At 45.6% G+C, this 21,258-nt stretch overlaps 1 protein-coding gene across 1 annotated transcript in view; it reads left to right on the top strand.

Annotated features, from left to right (window-relative positions):
• Positions 1-21,258, top strand: part of LOC119444367 (fatty acid synthase-like) — a 296,692-nt gene that overhangs the window by 261,995 nt on the left and 13,439 nt on the right. Inside the window, exons 27-28 of the mRNA XM_049663302.1 lie at positions 7,321-7,565; positions 17,321-17,581. Of these exons, the coding sequence (XP_049519259.1) occupies positions 7,321-7,565; positions 17,321-17,581 (506 nt within the window). The remainder of the gene's footprint in view (positions 1-7,320; positions 7,566-17,320; positions 17,582-21,258) is intronic.

Below are 21,258 nucleotides of genomic sequence, written 5' to 3'. Positions count from 1 at the left end.
GGCGACGATTTCATCGCCCTTGTACTTTATACGGAAACTCACGGCGACGGCGACGCCGACGGCAGAAATCCGCTTGAAGTGTCCATATAATTGCTATCGCAATACAACGGGATTGTGACAGAGGACTAGGTGCAGGAGATATAAGATTAGCAAACTTGTATGCAAGATATAAAGTCGGCAGACGCACTCGAATGAAGAAATTTTTACGGCGAAGTTGTTACGGGCTCAGTCTCCAATAATCGTGTTCACGTGTAGAAAAAAAGTATCATCATCAGCATTACCTAGAGCGTCTTCGTCTTTTTGAGCGCACGGCGCCTCCACCCTCCCGGCCGGCTGAGCCCCCGCTATCTCTCTTCTCTTGCGCCAGTCGACCTTCTCTTATGCTGCGTTCCCCCCTGAGTACAGTTGGGCCTGGCTGCGAGGCTAGCGCGGCAAGCCTGCTGGAACCTGCGCCCGACTAGAGTTTAGCCCTCCTGGGAGGCTAGCGAGGCTAGGCAGGTGGCGCGCCTTGGCGGCTGACGCGCGTGCTTTCCCTCCCCTGCTACTCCGCGTGCGTCTACTGACAGGGCCGCTGATAAATGGAAGGAAGGCGAAGAAGGCGCGGCGCGGCGGCCTGATGGCAGGGGAGATATAAAGGCTGTTGCACGTGCAGCAACTGGAGCGAAAACAATCGGTGCGATCGCACGTGTCGCAATACGAGTTTGAAGGACCCAATTCACATGATCGCGATTTCAACAATGCGACTGATGCGACATCCAGGGTTGCTTGCTGCCAAATTTTGTGGCATAAATCGCGTAATTTTTCAAATGTAATGGAAACATCTGTGCATTACAAAATTATTGGCCAGTCTTTAATAGGAGAAAACAATACGCGTGTTTTGTGTTTTAGAAACTCTTCAAAGTTTAATTTGTTTTGGAGTGCGCAACAGCGGTTCATGAAGTTCAATACGAGGAGACATGGCGGACGTAAACAGCTGTTCGCGAGCTGGTTGTTAAGCGCTGTGTGCTGTCTCGAGTGTCTTTTATGCCCGTATCGTTCTTCCTGCGATACAACACATTACAAGAGGACCTATCAACGAGACCATATAACTGTTGTCATCGCATATGCAGTATTCGAAATTCGGCTGCAGCAAAGTTGTCATGTCAATGCAGAGACCCTCGCGCTACGCGTGCTTAACGTCAGCTTCTGAAGAAAGGATGTGTGTATATTCCTCGTAATTGGGCATGAGAGGTTCCTGCTCCTAGCAATATAATTGCACCAAACTTAGCGGCAAGCACCAACCCAAAAACTCACGTCTGCCCCTGAAGGAAGCCGCGAATGATCTGTGTGTAATTACTGAACGTGCGATGGAATTTGTGTTGTGAACTTTATTCTTAGCGCCAGCCTGGTTCGTCCGTCGCGGCGCGTGTGCTGTAATTATTCATACAAGTGCTGTCTGAATATTTCGAAAGGCGTAAAGGCCGACACCACATTTTTTTAGGAGCTGCAGTCACTTGTGTACGTAGTATCATATCATTCTGTACAGACATGGGTGTCGTCTACTTTCTCGTCCTGTTTCTCGCGCTGTTAGTGTGCTGTGAATCTATCAAGAAGCTTAAGTTCTTATGCTGGAGTACGTAGCGCAGCAGCGTAGCCCCGCGGCTAACAATAAATACCTTGGTAGGAGTACGCTTGTTTGTTTAATAACAAAATCCAACGCTAAAATTTTGTATTCATAGTGGCAAGTATAAAGTAAGAAGCAATCAAAACTATCCGCTAATATCATGCGTATGCTTCTACCTGCTTCAGCACATTATCTTAAAAGTAAGGCTGAAAGCCCCCAGACAACCAAAAACATATGCAACTGGAGCAGGTGCTATGGTTCCTTCCCTGGAAATAAAAGTCAGCGTCCCAGTCTGTTAAGCTAGTCATGTACTTAACCTATATTAGACCAATGTTAGAGCACGCTAATTGGAGCCATTTCAAACTAGATTATTTGACCAAAATAAGAAATGGCAAAGAAAGGGTCAAGGTACAATCTAATCTGAAATTCCCGAACCGATTGTATTAGCAAAACTTTATGCCTCCCTGAATTGCCTGCATTAACCCAATGCTGAAAACAGGAGAAGCTGATTCCATTGCTGTTGAAAAGCTGCTCGAATGTCAATAACAGGCTACGTATATTCTGAGGGAAAGTGAGGGGCACTGACAATATCTCTAAGTTTTTGTATGAGCGTTCACCTTGAACAAGAATGGAATAAAAATATTTACCTTTGCAAGCCTCAGCATCCATACATTCTCAAATTTTTGAGGATGCATGGCATCAAACTTTCAAGATACAGCGAATAAAAAGTGCGCCTAAGTACAAGTACGCGATGAACACACTTGAGTGGTTCAGTGGCCAGCTGCATATGCAAAAGCCTCCATAGCTGGTACTTTGAGATAACTGCTAGGTTCCACGTGTGTATCTCCTATAGCCCATGTACCTGGCAAGAGGAATGGTTATGCGTGGTCGTTGCAGCATTGACTTGTGGTTCTTCTTTTTTTCGGCAATAGGTGGTGGCCAACTGATTTCATCTGTTTATGTATTTAGCATTTGTGTGCATCTTATGTACATGTGTTTGTTTCATGTTCTGATTGTTGTAGTTGCAGTGATGCAAGCATCTTTTTTTATTGTATTGCACCACAGTCATTTATTCAACTTTGCGTTGAAATGTACAAAATGTGGCCACCCAGTAACGGCCAAGAAAGCCAGCAGGGTTAGCTAAAAATATGATGCAGATCCAATGCACTTGCTTGAATTAATCTGAGGCAAAGCTTTCACACAACGGTCAGTTAAACTCTAGAAAGTAACTACAATGTCTACAGTTGTCCTTATTTCATCCGATGCAACACGTACTCATATGCCATGTTTGCTCATGCACCGCACAGGTCACATAATGTAACGTACACATAGCTCGGTGAACTCACTGAAATGTCGGCTCACTAAGACTTCCAACTAACCACGACTCTGAGTTCGCGTGAGCCTGGCTGAGTAGAATTTTGGTGAATACGAGTAAGAGAAAGCTCGGTTAAGTAAACGTTTGGTGAATATTGTAACTTGGTAGTCAGGGCAAGCTCAGCTAAGTATAATTTTGGTGAAAATGAGTCAGAAGAAGCTCGGTTATGTAGAATTTTGGTGAATATGAGTCGGAGCAAGCTCGGGTAAGTAGATTTCTGGTGAATATGACTTAGTGTAAGCTCGCCTGAGTAGAATCGCGAATATGAGTCACAGGTAGCTCGTCCGAGTATAAGTTTGGTAAATATGAGGCAGAGCAAGCTTGGCTAAGTAGAATTTTCATGAATATGAGTCAGAGCAAGCTCGGCTAAGTAGAATTTTGGTGAAATTGGCTAAGTTAAAGCTTGCCTGAGTATAATTTTGATGGATATGAGTCAGAGCAAGCTCAGCTGAGTAGAATTTTGGTGAATATGAGTGAGGACAAGCTCGCCCGAGTAGAATCTTTGTAAATATCAGTCAGAGCAAGCTCGGATAAGTAGATTTTTCGTGAATATGACGCAATGCAAGCTCGCCTGAGTAGAACCTTTGTGAATATGAGTCAGAGCAAGCTCGCTTGAGTAGAATTTTGATGAATGTGGGTCAGAGCAAGCTCAGCTGAGTAGAATTTTGGTGAATATGAGTCAGAGCAAGCTCGGCTAAATAGATTTTTGGTGACTATGAGTCAGAGCAAGCTCGGCCGAGTATAATTTTTATGAATATAAGTCAGAGCAAGCTCAGCTGAGTAGAATTTTGGTAAGTATGAGTCAGAGCATGCTCGGCTAAGTAGAATTTTGATGAACATGGGTCAGAGCATGCTCAGCTGAATATAATTTGGGTAAATATGAGTCAGAGCAAGCTCGACTGAGTAATCATGGGATATGGTTATACGAGTTTATGCAGTAACACATGTAAGTGCAGACTCATTAGCAACATTGCCTCCATCTTCATGGGCAATACCTACGCCTCGTGATGAGTCGGCACTCTTTATGAGCTGTGGACATGCAAGAACCACCCACACTTGAAAAGATGTTATCATTCATAGGAAGGAATTCAACCGGCTGAGTTGAGTGCAGAATTTTTTTTGTTTAATGTGTTATCTACTGCTTATAAAAACAAGGTGTTTCCCTGCTTTTCGCATTGTTGCATGTCTTTTAGAGGAAGTAGAGACAGGGAAGCAAGGAAAGGCAAGGATGTTTAGCGAAGTAGTTTCTTAGAACACTGCGATATGTTACGACCAGCATAAAGAAAAGAAATTCGATGCACTGAAGTAGGCGAAATATGCAATTACCTTTTCATGTCAGGGTTAATACAGGTGCAGTAAGGTTACAGTCTGCAACACATTGAATGTTTCTTGGTTTTTGTGCAGGAGAGAAATGATGCATTAGAAAAGTCAAAAACTGTTAAAGTAATGCTTCGAAAACAAATTGACAATGCTGTTTATTACCAGTCGAAGCATTAAATAGGCTATTGTAGAACATTCATTACGATATATAGTTTGCACGTTTGCCTTTGCGAGCTTTATAAGCAGTCGCGTCTCGCAGCGGAAGTAACTTTGAAGTCAGATAATTCATTGGGGAAAATGGAGCGGCACCACTTGACCGCAGCACTTGTGCGCAGTTGCATATTCTTTATATTGTTCCGTCCATAAAAGCATTCCGCGCTACAACTGTGGCGTTTTCGAGTAGCTTGTACATCCAGAAAATTGAGACGACATCCGAAGGCCATGTTATCCCGTGAGGGATACCTCGTGGTATTTACCAACTTGCAGCGCGTTTGAATAACGGAAAAGCACGCAAAAGCACGTACTATCAGCACCCGAAGCTAACGTAAAAAAAGCGTCGCGTGATTAGCAACGTAGCGTGTCAACAAGCGCATAGAAATCACAGAACCGAATTTGACGTACGAGTTTTTATCTGCACCGTTCGCGTGTCGGCGCTGATTGTACGAACCGATTGCGCAATCCTCGACTCCACTCAATTAGTTGCACTGTTCGAGGCTTGTTGAGCCAACATTTATAGACAAAAAAGTAAACGTTGTGTTGAGTGACCGACACCATTTCCAAAAACAAACCGCGAAATAGCTCTCTGTGCAATTTCGACAGAAAATGGCAGCCATCGTTGCGACGCTGCGATCAACCGGTTGGGTGCAGCCGAAAATCGCAGAATCGACCCTGCGACAGTGATTTTTGTGGCATGCATGCGATTTTCGAGCGATGAAAAGCGCATCGGTTGTTTCACATGCTGCGACTGCTGCAAAAAAAGAAAAAATCGGTGCGGTCGCACGGTCGCAATGCGATTTTTTGAGGGCTGAATTCACATGATTGCGATTTAAACAATGCGACTGATGCGACGCCCAGGGTTGCTTGCTGCCAAGTGTTGTCGCACACGCTGCACAATTCTTTTAATGTAAAGAAAAAAGATGTGAGCGTTATAATATAATTCACCTCTATTTATTAGGACCAAATTATACGTGTGTTTTGTCATTTGAAAGCGTTTTGAAGTTGAAATTTGTTTTGGAGTGCGCAACGGCGGTTCTTATGCATGACGTACGTAAACAGGTCTGCGCAGCTGGTTGTTCAGCGCTGTGTGTTTCTCATGTGCCTTCCATGTGTCGCTCTGCTTGAATAGAATTAAAAGTCCGCAATGTATTCAAGGTTTATTGGTTTCTGCGTAAGAAAAAAGTTGTCCATCAATAAGATACAATTTAACGTGCATGGACTGTTCGAAAACAAGTTCACTCTGTGTATTCAAGCCACGGCGTTAAATATGCTGTCGTAGAAAATTCATTACGATAGCCTGCACGCGTGGCATGTCAAATTTAATGAGCATGTAAGTCAAGATAACCTTTCAAGATGCTACGGGAAGTTTACGCGTGTGGAAAACCGACTGGAAAAGAATAGATCTAAATGGTTGCGCGTTCAGCGCAACGTTGAAACTTCGGGTACTTTGCTGCCTTGTCATTTGCCCTTGCAGAGGTTGCAATTATTTAAACTGCTCCGTACGTGCGAGTTTTGTATGCTACTCAACAAATTAAAATTGTGACGACACCAAAAGGCCATGTCGTCTCGTGGGGATCGAACATCTCGTAGTATTGGGAACTCGCATAGGTGTGTCCACAGCATACGAAGCAAATGTGAAAATGCACATAGTTTGCTACGTAGCGCATCCACGAACGCATAGAAATGAGAGACTGTAATCTGCGACACAAGTTTTTTTTTAATTCTCCCTTTGCATACGTACCGGATTCAGCAATGCACCTCCGCGCGCATCGTACTTGTTGAGCGCGACGCCATTTTCCAAAACAGACTGCGAAATAGCTCTCGGCGCAATTTCGACGGAAAATCGCAGAGTCGGCACTGCGACTGGGATTTTCGTCGCTTGCGATGGAAATCGCACTTACGGTGCGATGAAGATTACATCATGTGAAACGGCCTATAGGCGGCTGCCACGCATGACTGTGCCAGGGAGCTTGCATGTAGGCTCCCTAGACAGCGGCGCATGCGCGCAGCCCTGCCGCCCTCGGCCGCCTGTACCGCTGGCTCTCTCCGGGCTCCCGCCTGTCAACGAAAAAAGTAGGTCAACGGAGGAGTGGGGTGTGAGAGGAGTTCGCGTTAGCGTTGGTTGTATATAGCTTTGGTTAAGGACTCTTGTCTGGGAACGTTCTACAAAAGAGTGAGGAACGCGCTAAGAACGCTGTTGCCGGGATACGCCGACCCAGTTCTTTCAGATCCGGGCATTCTATAGCAATTGTGCCAGCGTTAAAAAATACCCTATTGTGGTACTCGGAGTCGGCACCGAAGCCTGTTCCCCGAGTACGTAGCGAAGGAGTCGATTTACCATTTTGTAGCCAAATTCAACTTAGCGAATCCCCAATATTGCTAAACCCCTACATTGCAAATCCCAGCAGAGCGCTTCACAGGGTCGAAGGGCTCTGACTTTTGTATTTCTTTCTGTGCAATAGTAGCCTTCTCCGTATACTATCTCTAGTCGTCATAATCAGAACTGCTTTTGGCACGTAAAATACCAGGAAGAAGAAGGTCTCCAGTCATTAAGGTGGAGCAGTCAACTTTGTGGACATAGAGCAATCACCTATTTCGATTATGGATTCCATGCTGTTCGTCGATGAAACATCCTGTTCGTGGATGACTGCAGATGTTGGAATAGGCCTGCGTTTTGCAGTAAAGTACAATCAGCTGCCGCTGCTGATTGTAGCACATCAGGATATTGTTTATCGCGACTGGCTGTAGAGAAAACGATGATGCACATGTATTCATGAGAGTGCTGTATTTTATTCTGATTTCTTAGACTTCGTCAACTCGTCAAACTTGCCACGGCTCAGGCTCTTCGAAAAAACAGTACATGAAAACATCGTGGTTGAAATGAATGGCCTTGAAGGATCTAGTCCAGTGTTCTTCGTTCATCCGATCGAGGGTCACGTGCGTGCCTTGACAGAGCTGGCACGGTACCTTCCTGTACGCGCTGTTGGACTGCAGCGGACAACCGACGTAAATTTGCGGTCAATCACAGAAATGGCGTCGACTTACTTGAAGGTAAGACACTCACAAAGAAGAGGGCACGGTACAAGAACGTTATCGCACTAAATTTGTTGCCACTGGTCTCAGTAAACACTACCGTACAATAGTTGGTAATCATATTTTCCATGTACCTGTCAAGAATAAATACAAGTATATTGTGTGAGAGTGACACGAAGTTGTGGCCTGCTATATGGCGACTTGCTTAGTGACTTTCCCCTTGTTCATATCTATACTAACATACATTACAGGCCCTCGAAGCAAAACGTAAGGGGCCATGCATAGTAATCGTACCAGGGATTTGACCTTATTAACAATGGTGTTTTTATAAGGGAAACTCGAGTATTGTAGTATTAGTGGAGTCGCAAATTTTCTGATTTATTCTTATTTGCAAGATATATTGAAACTTGTAAAGACTGCAGGCGATTGTTCACAAAAGAAGGGCAGTAACGCCGCGGGTTCCTCACGGAATCATCTTCGGGCGCTTTATTTTTGAACTCGATACAAATGAAATAATTGATGTAGATACGGTAGCTAAAAACAATATATGCGCTAATGACACCAGTTTGTATACTTCTGGCTAGTTAGGTACCGTCTTAGTATTAGGAGTTTCAAATGTACTGTATAGAATAAGCGACTGGACCATTCATAATTAGCTATATTGACGCGTGCTCCATGTACACACTTAGGCGACGATAGCGATATGTGCTTTACGAACCCCTAGTTCGTAAAGGTGGAATTCGAAGACGATGAAGACATCTTTGGTCTGGTCATTATTTAAAAGGCTGCTCCGCCGTCTTGTTCAACATGTTTTTATCTCTTGTTCGCGTAGAATCGCGACACTGATGTAAGAGCTGGGTACACAACCCTGTCTGATGCTCCGGACTCCTCCCGGAAGCTGTTCACCCAGCCCATCTTCAATTACATCTCCTGTGCATCGCTTGAATCGGTGTCTGCTAGGCCTTGCTCCCGAGCTCAACCCCTTCAAGAACGCTCGTCCGGGCCTTGTCTACTTTGTTAATGGTGCCCGTCAGCCTGCCACAGGTTCGACGAGTTTCACAAGACAGCTCTACTCTCAGTCCGTCCCAGGTAACCCTTCTGCAGCCACTGGTTCCCGAACGCTTTCATAGTGGCACACCTGAAGACGTTGAAGACTAGATTGACCAGTACGAACCTGTTGCCAAGGTCAATAGGTGGGCGGCTCAATAAAAGCTCTGCCACGTGTATTTCGACCTTGACGGTAAAGCTCGCACGTGGTTAGAGAAGCGTGCCATCAGGATCGCTGCATGGAATGATCTCCAACATCACCTCATTGAAACATTTGCAAGTGTCGATCGATGGGAACGTGCCCAGCAACTAATTGAGTTGGGCTTCCAGAAACCTAACGAAACTGTGGCAATGTTTCCCGAGGACGTGGCCCACCTGTGTCGTAGAGCTGACCCTCGCATGCCTAAGGAAAAGAAGCTGCAATACCTTATGCGTGGCGTGAAATAACTAATCACCGAACGTTTGCGCAATCCACCGAGTACCGTGGCTGATTTTAAAAAGGAAGCCACCGGTATTGAACGCGCACTCCATCTAAGATGTAGGCCGTACGATCGCTTGCCCACCAACACTCCCATCAACTCCGCCGCAATGACCGTTAGCAATCGAAACTGCCTCCGTGATCTAACTAGGGAGATTCCTCACGTAGAACTTCAGAAGCTCTGGACAACGGCAGTGTGCATACCCGTGGAGTCAACCGCTGAAGTCGTACGTGATAAATTAGGCAAGCGTTCTCGGCAGGCGATCTTGGACACGAGCAGAGTCCCCTAAGTTATGCCGACGCTGTCTGACGTCCCCCAGTTGTTACTCTCATGTGGTCACACCATCAGCCGCCGACGGTGTGACCGCATGGGCATATCACCACCAGAGGAACTTTTGAGACATCCGCTCCTTGTGCCGATCCCGTCCTACTGTCAGCCGCCGTCAGTTGCGTTTTGGTCACCGCAACAAGACGAGGCTTCGAAGCTTCCGCAAATTCGAAAAACGGACTCATAGCGCACTGTCAATAGGCGCCCCCTCTGTTATCACTGCGGACGCATCGGCCATATTTCACGCCATAGCTGGTACCGCGACTAGAGCACTGCACGGGCCAATTTTTCCGGCCCGGGCCCGTTTTTACATTGGGCTGCCCGCCCGAGCCCGACCAAAAGTTTTATGGCGAGACCCAGGCCCTGCCCGGGCCCGGAAATATTCTATTTTACCCGCCCGGCCCGGCCCGGCCCGAGCCCAGCTCGATATCGGCCCGCACCCGGCCCGAGACCGAAAAAGATCACCTAGCGGCATTAAAAAAATAAAATAAAGAAGAATGAAATAAATGTATTCTTAGGCATAAATACATGTCATATGCAATTATGAACGCCATTTGAGGGGTCTGAACGCAAATAACAGCGCGCGAGGTAGTACTAATGACCCTGCCGAGCAGTATCGCCAGCAGTTTCCAACGGCGCGACCTTGATGCGGCCCAATCCACTTACTTCTATCGCAGCGCCGCCACAGTATTTTTCAACGGCGGGCGCCTCTCTGCAAAGCATGCGCCGCCCCAGCCGCTCGTCCCACTCAACCGTACTCTAGTACACTAGAGCCGAAGCGCAGCCACGACCGGTCGTGAGCGCAGCGCATGGATGGAGTAAATGGACAAAGAAAGGTTCTCGTTCCTCCATGGTGCAGCGTAATGCGCTGCTGCTAGGCGGCCGGTTAAGAGCGTGCGTGCAATCATGGATGGACGCAGTGCCATATTTCAGCCGCGTGACGAATTATGTTGCTCGTGGCGCCAGGAGCCTAGTCAGGCGTGCATAGTCTCGCCTTTTGCTCCGGCGCCATGACAATCTTGTATTGTCAAAATCATAATAAACTTCAAACTTACCAGTCATCGTTTTACCAATTCGCCTTTGAAGAATCAGCAAGTCGCGAACGCGCTTGCACTGCGCTGAAAGCATTAATTACATTGATTTAGCTAAGGAATACAATGGCATCCTTTGGTTTGAGGCGACTTCTGTCTTGGTGGACTTTTACATTCTGTTCCAACAGCTCACAATAGGATGGAAGAAGAAAAGGGAAGTACACAGGAGTAGCACTTCTAGCGTCCAGCTGCGCCGGGGCAACAGGTTTTTCAGAGTCGAGACGCGCGAGGATAACTTGCTCACTGATCTCTACATTACGGGGCTGGATAGCGCATCGAGCGCCATCAACTGATACCACCGGAAGAAAGCTCCTGTGTCCCGGAAATCAGCAATTTCATACTTTCTAGCGACTTCACCTGCATGGCAGCTCGGTATCTTTTTTTTTTCTTCCCCTAAGATACCTGCTCATTGTGGCGTAAACTACCCAAGTAGGCGGGCGAGGTCTTTTCTATAGACATAAAAACAATTGGTCATTACCCCGCCGACAGCGTCGTTAACATGAGCGGCGCGCACTGGAAACACTGGCGATTGAGAAAACGCGTTATGAAAGAAAAAAATACAGCATAGGGGTTCACATTATCATAATAGCCCTTACTATACATAAGGCGACAACAACGCCCTCTAAAAGGTGGTAAACTACGAGGAAAAATTGATACGGCCGCAATATTATCCGACTAAGCGGACTAGTAAGTGGAGCATGCGCCGTATACTTCCGGGACAAGCCGCTGCACGATGCCGCATTTCCGATGGCTTCACCTGCAGCCGGCTCGGCGAGCGGTGATGCGGCGTCCAGCAAAACATAGTACAGGTCAGTGAACTTGCTGCATGTTACATGAACACCACCCGAAAGTCCGAGCCCGGCCCGGGCCCGCTTCAAAATACCCGAGCCCGGCCCGGGCCAAAAAGCACATGCCGTACCCGAGCCCGGCCCGAGTCCGTGAAAAAACTGCTCTAGCCGGCCCGGCCCGGGCTTTCGGGTAAGCCCGAGCCCCTGCAGTGCTCTAACCGCGACGCCTCATTTCGACCTCTTCAATCCTGGTCTGACGGTCGACGCACCAGTGACGACTACATGCTACGGCGCAACGACGGAGCTTTTTACGGTCCTCCGGTAACGCGCACTCTGCACGATGACTCTGTCTAACAACCAGACTGATGTTGGCCGGCGGTCACGCCCTCCGTCCGCTGCTCATTCATCTTCACCAAATGGACGTACTTTTGCTGACCTTTGTGCAAGAAGGTCGCCCAGTTCACGCCGGCAAAACTAAAGACGGCGACCTATGCAGGCAAGGTTGGGGGCCGACAACAAGACGATAAAATACCCCCAATAATCCCGCTGCAGGACACCGCGAAACCGACAAACTCAGATACCGATTACATTATGAGCGCAGATCTTATTTTTGCTGTTTACGGACAGCAAGTGACAGCACAAGTCGACACTACTCCCGATTATTCGATAACGAGTCAAGGTCTAACCGTTCGCCTTACGAAAGTAAAAACGCCCTGGATGGGAACCCATATAAGGACTGCGGGTGGCCAACTGCTCACGCCTGCTGAAAGCTGTACGGCGAGAGTCGCCATAGGAGGTTCTTCCTTCGTGGCAACTGTCGTCGCTCTTCCAACAAGGTGTAATAACTTAATCATAGGCATTGATTTCCTATAGAAATATGGCGCCGTAATCAACATCCGGGACCGCTTGATTAGATTTCACAAGAGTGATAATTTAATTCTCTGTTGATTGCTGCAACGAAACTCCTTTCGTCTAATCGAATACGACGTGGTCGTCCCACCTCGGTCATGCATCCTTGTTTCGGTGGCATGTGACGTACCGTTTGAATACGAAGGCGTTGCAAACCAACTAACCCTGTTGTTATTTACTCACGGTATCTCCTGTTGCACGAGGCATCGTAAAAATCACCGATGTGCACACGAACCTATTGTTAACATATTTTAGGACAGAGTGACGGCACCTACCAAATGGCACCGCTGTGGCCTATTTGACGATGTTGCTGATGTTCTTGGCTGCTTTTCAGTACTCGAAGAAGCGCATGCACAAGACCTGTGCTTGACGTAAACAATACTTTACCGCTACAAGAGCGAGAACAGCTTCTTGCGCTACTGGCCGAGTTCTATTACTGTTTTGCGTCGACGTCAAGAGTTCGGTCGCACGCCCCTAACCATGCACCGATAATCACAGAGGACGCAGCGAGACCGATTCACCAAAACCCTTATCGTGTAGCCCTAAAAGAACGCGAAGCGGTACAACAGGTAAACAAAATGCTTGAAGACGATGTGGTTCAGCCTTCCAAGAGCTCCTGGGCATGACCTGTAGTCAAGAAGAAGGACGGCAGCATGCGTTTTTGTGTAGATTATCGAAAGCCAAATCAGGTGACAGAAAAGACGTGTATCCGTTTCCCCGCAAAGACGACTCACTTAATAGGCTTTGAAACGCTCGTTATTTCTCTTCAGTGGACTTAAAAGGCGGGTATTGGCGAATTAAGGTAGACCCGAGAGACAGTGAGAAAACCCCTTTGTCACACCAGATGGATTATACGAATTTAAGGTATTGCCTTTCGTCTTGTGCTCTGCACCTGCTACTTTTCAACGGCTTATGCATACCATGCTTTCGGGGCTGAAGTGGAAAACCTTCTTACTACGTCATGGTGTTTGCCGCATCGTTTGAAGAGCACCTTGAACGGCTTGAAGCGGTTCTGCTGTCAATACGGTCCGCGAGACTCACCCAAAAGCCGGAGAAATGTCACTTTTGCTTTGAGGAGATAGAGTTTCTTGGCCATGTCGTTAGTCACGCGGTTGTCCGCCCGAATGCAAAATAAAAAATGGCCGCTGTCGCACAGTTCTTTGTACCTTCCGCTAAAAAGGCTGTCAGGTGCTTTCTGAGCCTCTGCGCACATTTTCGGCGGTTTATTGCGGACCTTGCTCGCATTGCGTCGCCGTTAACTCGCCTCACAAGAGATGACGTTGCGTTTGTATGGGGCGACGAACAGCAAGCTGCATTTAACGAGTTGCGGAACAGTTTAAAACGCCCTTTGTGCTTGCCCACCTTGACGAGACTGCTCCTACAATGATTCACACTGATGCCCGCAATGTTGGTCTTGGAGCTGTGCTTGTGCAGTGCCAGGAGGACACAGAGTGATCACTTAGGCAAGCAGAATGCTCTAACGTTCAGAAGCAAATTACTGTCTTCAACTGAGAAAGAATGCCGCGCCATGGTATGGACGGTTACAAAATTTCGCCAATATTTGTATGTCGCCCCTTCAAAGTTATCAGCCCCATCATTCACTTTGCTGGCTCAAAAATCTTAAAGAACCTTCCGGGCGATTGGCACTTTGGGGCCTGAGACTGCAAGAGTTTGATATGCACAAGTCGGGGAAATGGCATACCGACGCTGGCTGCCTGTCTCAGTCACCCATAGAGTCGGCTCCTTCTACCGATGAAGAGGAAACAGCATTCCTCGGTCTTCTCGACACGTCTACCATTGCGCAACAACAACCTGACGACCCTGAGTTGCTTGGCCTGAATAATTTCTTAGACGGACGAACTTAGACAGCACCTAAAGCTTTCGCAAGTGGATTGTCATCGTTTTGCTTAAAAAACAATGTTCTATACAAAATGAACTCCTCATCGAGCGGATCCAACTATTTCCTCGTCGTTCCTACTGCTCTTCGTAGCGAAGTACTGGAAGCATGCCACGACGAGGTGCGCATGCAATGAGGTGCGAAGCATGCCACAATAGGTCACTTCTGGGCACCTAGGATACATGGGAACACTGAAACAGTGAGACAAAGCTACTGTTGGCGAGGACTGCCCCTTGCCGTGAGACATCACGTTCGGACCTGCCTAGAGTGTCAGCGGTGCAAGTCACCTCCAACGAAACCAGCCGGTATACAACAACCCGTTCAAGTACCACAAACACCTTTTGACCAGATCGGAATGGACCTCTTGGGTCAACTTCCTACCTCTACTACTGGTAACCACTGGGTTATTCTAGCAACTGACTATCTTACTCGCTACGCCGAAACAAAGCTATCCAGAGAGGCACAGCAGCAGAGGTGGCACAATTTTTCATAGAGAATGTTGTTATGAGAGATGGCGCACCAACTATCGTTATAACAGACCCAGGCACCACAATTCACAGCCGCACTTTTAGATCACGTCCTGATGCTGAATGGCATGACTCATCGAAAGATAACAGCCTACCATCCAGGAACAAAAGTCTAACAGAGCACCTGAACAAAACACTCGAAGACATGCCTTCTATGTACGTGAATATGGAGCATAGTAATTGGGACGAAATTGTGCCTCATATCACGTTTGCTTATAACACGGCTAAACAAGAAACTACACGGATGACTCCATTCAGCGTTGTCCACGGACGGGAAGTAGGGACGATGCTCGAAGCCATGCTGCCACACGAACCCGATGACATTGACATGGTTGCCGATGAGTTTACGCAACGTGCAGAAGAAGCCAGGCAGCTCGCACGTGTGCGAATACACCAGCAGCAAGAGTATGATGCAGGTCACTAACGTGCCCATCATAGGCCTGTAGCTTACGAAACCGGTGACATAGTATGGGTCTGGACGCCTATATGAAAACGAGAAGCTGCTGACGCGATATTTAGGACCCTATAAAGTGCTGCGACGGCTATGTGACGTCACATACGAGGTCGTTCGAGATAGCCCTTACTGCATAAGGCGCTGCCAACACCGTTCTGAACTTTTGCACATAGTGCGTACGAAGCCGTACATCAGCGAGTGACTGTACGAGGGACTTTCGTTTTAACCAAGCGAACTTTATTGTTTAGCACAGGTTCGATGATCTTTTAGAGTGAGAGCAAATGACGCGTGCTCTATGTAGATGACGATGACGATATGTGCTTTAACGGACTCCATGTAGTGGGACACGGGGAACTCGCAGACGAAGTCGTCCTTGGTCTGGTAATTAGTGAACAGGCTGTTCCGCCGTCTTGTTCAACATGCTGTCTCTTGTTCGCGCTGAAAAGCGACAATATATTAACTTTTGTAAAGCCAAAGCAATTCTATTCCGTCCACGCAACAAGTATGTCCAGTTTCCTCCGATCACATTAAATAATAGTAAAAGAAATCTAACGCCACATACAAACACACGGGGAGCTTTCTTTACAGATCACATGACTTGGGACGACTATGTTACGCATATTGTCGGTAAATCCTGCAGTATTCAAGGCATAGTGGATGATTACTCTTATTATTTTCATACGTCAGTCAACATACTATTATACAATATCCTTTTCCTACTGCAAATTAACTATAGCCTTCTAGTCTGAAGAACTACTACAAGCGAAAAGCTAAATGGACTTAGTCGTTTACAAAAAATAATTATTCACCTAATATTCAAAGCCACTTTTATTGGGCACACAGCGAGCTTTATTCAAAAGCATAACTATTCTTCCGGCACATTTAATTTATAGTTATAAAATATAACAACAGTAGAAACTCGTACTAGGAAATAATTATGGCATAATTTTCAGTTTGGAAAAGCCAGCAGAAAATGTAACTAGATACGCGTATAATTCACAGACACCGTATTAATCAAACCTGTTAAATGCGGCACAAATTATGGCAAATGAAGCTGCAGGTCTTGTTGCCCACAATGCCGAGCACCAAGTACAATAAGGAAGACACTGACTTAAATTTTATTGAGAAAACAGAATATACTTATGAATAAATTGTCACTGTAGAAAACTTATGCAAAACTTTTTCTATGTCTTGAATTTTTTCTGGTATTGTATTATATCGTGCTGCTTTGTGGACATTTGTTACAATATCCTCTCTCATTTGAATTTGGAGCTTGCAAGGTCGTTGCAAAGGTCGTTGCAATGGCACGGTATAGATTAGGGTATTGTTTTGCACAATTTCCCAAATTTCAGTGTGCTGCTCAGGCCTGCTGTGGCCATGTCCCCGTAAGCTGTCGTAAATAAAGAGATTTCTTTCTAGGCCACCCGCAACACTGCTATTGCTGCTACTTAGTGCAAATAAATTCAACTGTAAATTCAAATTTCAGGTGACTATACCCGACATCACACAAAATATCTTCTACTCAAAATATTAATTTCTGTAAAGTGATAGTTTGTATTGAAAGCCATAGTATGTTGTACAATTTTGTTTTCGCTTCCAGATTTATTCGCATGCCATTTGTTTTTTTTTTTTCAAAGTAAGGTGTATGGCAGAGTTCTCACTTTAGCAACAATGTATCACATCAGATAAGAAGAACTAATCTACGCCTTCTAATATATCCTAGCACTATCGCTCCGGAGTATTTATTTACGGGCGGGCATAATTTATGAATAAAGGATCGAAAAAGATGAGTGGCTTGATAAATACTTCATTGAAGTACCGCATCAAATTACCACAAAGGGAATCCAATGAATTGACAAGGAACTAAGTTTTTTTTCTAATTGAAGTACCTAGCAGCTAAGTGGGAATATTAAATCTCGCAGAAAAAAAATCGTCCCTCTTTTCAAGGAGGATCCTAACGTGGGCATGAGAGCACTCGCACATACTGCACTGTAGCACGGCTACAGACTGCGTGTATTCAGCCAAAGCTGCTTGTGTGAAACGAAGTATTTCCACAAACTAGCATAGTACAGCGTGTTATGAAAGCCGTAAGGAGCTTACGCCGCTCACATTTCAAATATTACAAGCCCAACAAGCAGGTGTAGTAGACAAGCAGCCACACAGTGTATCTTTTCATATGTATTTTTGCTCTTGTTCCTGTGATGATGCACTGACTAACGTGCCAAACTTCCGCCACCTCTTATCGGTTGCCCAGGCAATACTGAAAACGCAGCCCAGTGGTCCGCATCACCTGGTGGGATATTCGTACGGGACTACGGTGGCCCTTGAGGTAGCTGTGCAGCTACAGGCTTCCGGAGCCACCGTTGGGAGCCTAACCTTTCTCGATGCTGCACCACAGTACGTGCGCGTGGTTTCGGGTTACCAACGCGACCTTCTGGGTCAAGAAACCGATGAGCAAGAGACAAATCTCCTCTGTGCCTACCTGATGCAGTACGTGGACGCCGACTTTTCCGAGGTTCGTAATTGAATTTTGTTTCAACTAGTTCTTTTTCTGCGAAATGTTAGATACGGGAATACCAGCGCATCTCTTCCTCAAGTGCGGGGCTACACATTAGTTCAGACAAGCAACCACCCGCCCTCTGACCTTTTTTTTTCTTGTAGCGTACCTGGTACCGTCAAATGGGAGTCGAAAGTTCTACTCTCAAGTGAAATCCGCTGCTGCTGAATTTCCGCACGATATATTATAACTAGATGGAACATGGAAATTGAACCTAAAATTTATTCAGCGGAGCGACAAACTGCTCCCTAGCAAATTTAATTGTTCAGATACAGATAAAATGGAGCATAATTACATAGCTACTGGGATTTTACGTATGTTAATAACGTTTATCTCTGGGCTATTTCAACTATACCTAAGGTCACAAACAGGAACGTGTCACACACACAGCACTGACTTCTGCAGCAACCAGGCTACAACTTCTGCACTAGACACCTCTTTCTGTATTCTTTTAGCAAGAGCATAAAACAGTCATTTCATTTTATTCCTTCAGCTCATTTACACTTCTTTCGTGGGACAGTCACAGCAGAAGTTGTAAGCCTTGCAGAGCTTCAAGGGAACACAGTGTTCAGTGGGCGCAGAGCTATACTCTGCAATGACATAATCAGCGCCGTTATCTTGTATGCGTTCAAAAAACCGATATTCGGTTTCGCCTCAAGCGATTGGCCTAGAGTGGCCTAAACCGCGATATCGGCGCGGTATGTACAATCGCACGAAATGAAACCGAACGGCGGTTTTTAGAACGCGTACAAGGTAGCGGCCCAGTTCTTCCAGTGGTCATTAAATATTTCTAAAATGCTCAACGAGTGCGTTTTTCTTTGGATAACGGAAATGTAAGCTTAACAGCTCACGAGTCTATGACTGATGTTGACAGGCATGCTAGTTCGAGTGCATAAGACTTGGCAAAGAATTGGATGAAAATATAGGCATTACTACTCTCTAACCTACCGAGAACACCTTTCGCGTTCTTTCTCAACTCACTGTGCACTCTATCTTAACATGAGAAATTTGCTATGTACTAAAATGTTTTTATTTTATTTTGCCTTATAAACCTTTTGCCTGCAGAAGCCATCAATCTAAGTTGTTTTCCTTTTATCTCGATTATGTGTTCACATCCACCAATTGCTCAACAAGTGTTCCAAGCTGATTCTCACAGTTCCTTGCATTGAACACATCTCTCCTTCCACTTGCAAACTTGGATGCAAATAGATTTAGTTACCCTCACGAAAATCTCAAATACCCGCCAAAAGGACACGATTGAGAGTGTCATAGAAGAGATACTGCAATTTTACACGTGTCAAGTTATTGTTGCAATTGAAAGCGACTCTGTGGGTTCTAATTAAGACGTAGGGTGCGCACCACGGTTCATGCAACCGCCAAAGACCGAGCGGCATTAATGAACTGGTGCCGTGAGTATTTACATAAAGAATAATGCCTTAAACCTGAAGTTCTCTGCCCTAATGCTCCCCATTTCTTGAACCCTCGAAGGAAAACCATATTACTGATATTTGGTGTAATAAAGAGATGAAAGGGAAGAGATGAAAATATGCCTGCTTCATGTCATCATTTTAAATTCACAATGACAGTAGTTTGAATTTGCTCCCTTATATTTGTGTTGTGTGAAATTAGGTCAGCAGCCAACCAAGCATGAGCTTTTGCTTCTATAGTCATCACAGGCACCCTGCTAATTGCCTGTACATTTAATTTCACTAAGGAAATCTGCAGTCTCATTGAAACACCCTTTTTTTGTCAAGTGGCTGTATCTGTTGAGAGGCCAGACAAAAAGTAGTCAGTGTCACAAACCTATTAAGCTGTTTTTTAAAACATATATTCAAATTTTTAATGCCACTTGCTCTTATGTGTATGTCTCCAGAGAGCATACTTTATCTTGACTTGAGCCTGAGCGACATTACAAGAATTCCAAGATGACTGCCAAGAACATGTCAGAATTTTTTCTTAGTGTGACATACTGTCTTTTGAAAGTTTTGGTGCTATTTAGTTACAGGGTGCCTCCAGTATACGTACATTTTAGCGTTCTCGTCCAAATGGCACGGCAACGCATTTTGATGCTTTGGAGTGCACTCCTCTGCAGCCTGTGGAGTCGTGCTCAGATTGCTCCTTCACACCCTTCTGTCCTTGCAGCTGCCTTCTTTAGTTTTATAAAACGGGTGGCTGAAAAATATTGTGGGCAGGAATAAACATGTGAAAATATCGCTAAAACCGCATCAAGATAGTCAAGGAAAAGATCACTACACACAAAAGCATTACCACTTAGTCTATAGCTTCTCTAAAACAAAAGAAATCAGCCACAAAAGTAAAGAGAACATACCGAGTGGAGTTAAAAGTATAAAGACTACACTCGGCGTACACAAGTGGCCAACAATAACGCAAATGTGGTGCAAGAAGAAGAATGAGGGAAGATGATATCCTGAGGAGTTAAACCGCCTTTAAAGGAACCCGTCAAACTTATGAGGCCGAATTCTGTATGTTCTGCTAATGCTGTCCCTTGAAGCTGGATTACATTTAGAGGTACTCATATCTGCAGTCATTTAAGTGTGAACAGTGGAGCGTGTAGTTTTTGTGTAACCTACCAAGACGCAAACAGAGCAAAGCTGTATGGCGAACTCAGATGTGGCACAAACACCGCTTGTGAGACATCCTAGGTACGTGCAGTGGCACATCCTAGGTACGTGCCGTGGCACATCCTAGGTACGAGCAGTAGCATAACCCTCTGGTTATGCCACTGCTCAAGCCATAGTAGCATAACCCTCTGGTTATGCCACTGCTCAAGCCATAGTTTTATGATCGTATTTGCAAACATGATCCTCCGTAGGGATGAAAATATGGCTCTTTTGTTGAATAGATATTACTGGGTGTGCTTACAAGAAGGGGTAGCAAGGCTTCTTATGACAAGCTTCCCCGCATTTCAAGACTAACAAGAAACAGTTCACATCGGCCTGCATATAAGCTTTCTGAAATCCATGAACTTATTTCATTGATAATGTACGCAATGGTGTTCATTTTTGACAGACTCGACTGATGCTGCAGTTTGAAATCTAGCATGTTACATTCTTTACGGTATGTAAAAGCTTTAGTTAGACCAACGCTATTAGTTTATTAGACCAACTCTTAGTTTGTGCATGACATACGAATGGTAACATGCAAGGTAACATTTTACTTTGATACTTTATTTCTCTACTAAAAATATTGAGGCGGTAAATACAATTCAACCTGCACTGCAATAGCAAAATGCACCGCTTACGCTTGGAACCCTCAGAGGGAGGTTTATTTAGCTGTTCATATGAGATAATTCTTAAGCGCCAACTCATACTAGCAGATGCACAGGCATACCGAAAACAGTAACGCGGGGACCGAGCTAATAGCAACCATGCAGAACGCCCCTGTCACCGCAATCCTACAACAGTAGCCGTGATATTCGATTCCGGTGCACAGCTCGCCGCTTGACTAGTCACCGAGTTCATACACATAGCGCCCGTTCGCACTCGCACCGTGCTCGTAAACCACAACATAAAATTAGACAAGTTCACGCCATTTTAATATTTTAATACAAAAGCAAAATTAGGTCATTCTTATTCAGCCCAAGATATCAAATCCCATTGCGTTTTCAGGCAGTT

The sequence above is a fragment of the Dermacentor silvarum genome, chromosome 3 (genome assembly GCF_013339745.2).
Source record: "Dermacentor silvarum isolate Dsil-2018 chromosome 3, BIME_Dsil_1.4, whole genome shotgun sequence".
Taxonomy (NCBI): Eukaryota; Metazoa; Arthropoda; class Arachnida; order Ixodida; family Ixodidae; genus Dermacentor; species Dermacentor silvarum.
The sequence above is the reverse complement of the archived record's forward strand: the minus strand, read 5'-3'. Positions and strand labels throughout refer to the sequence as shown.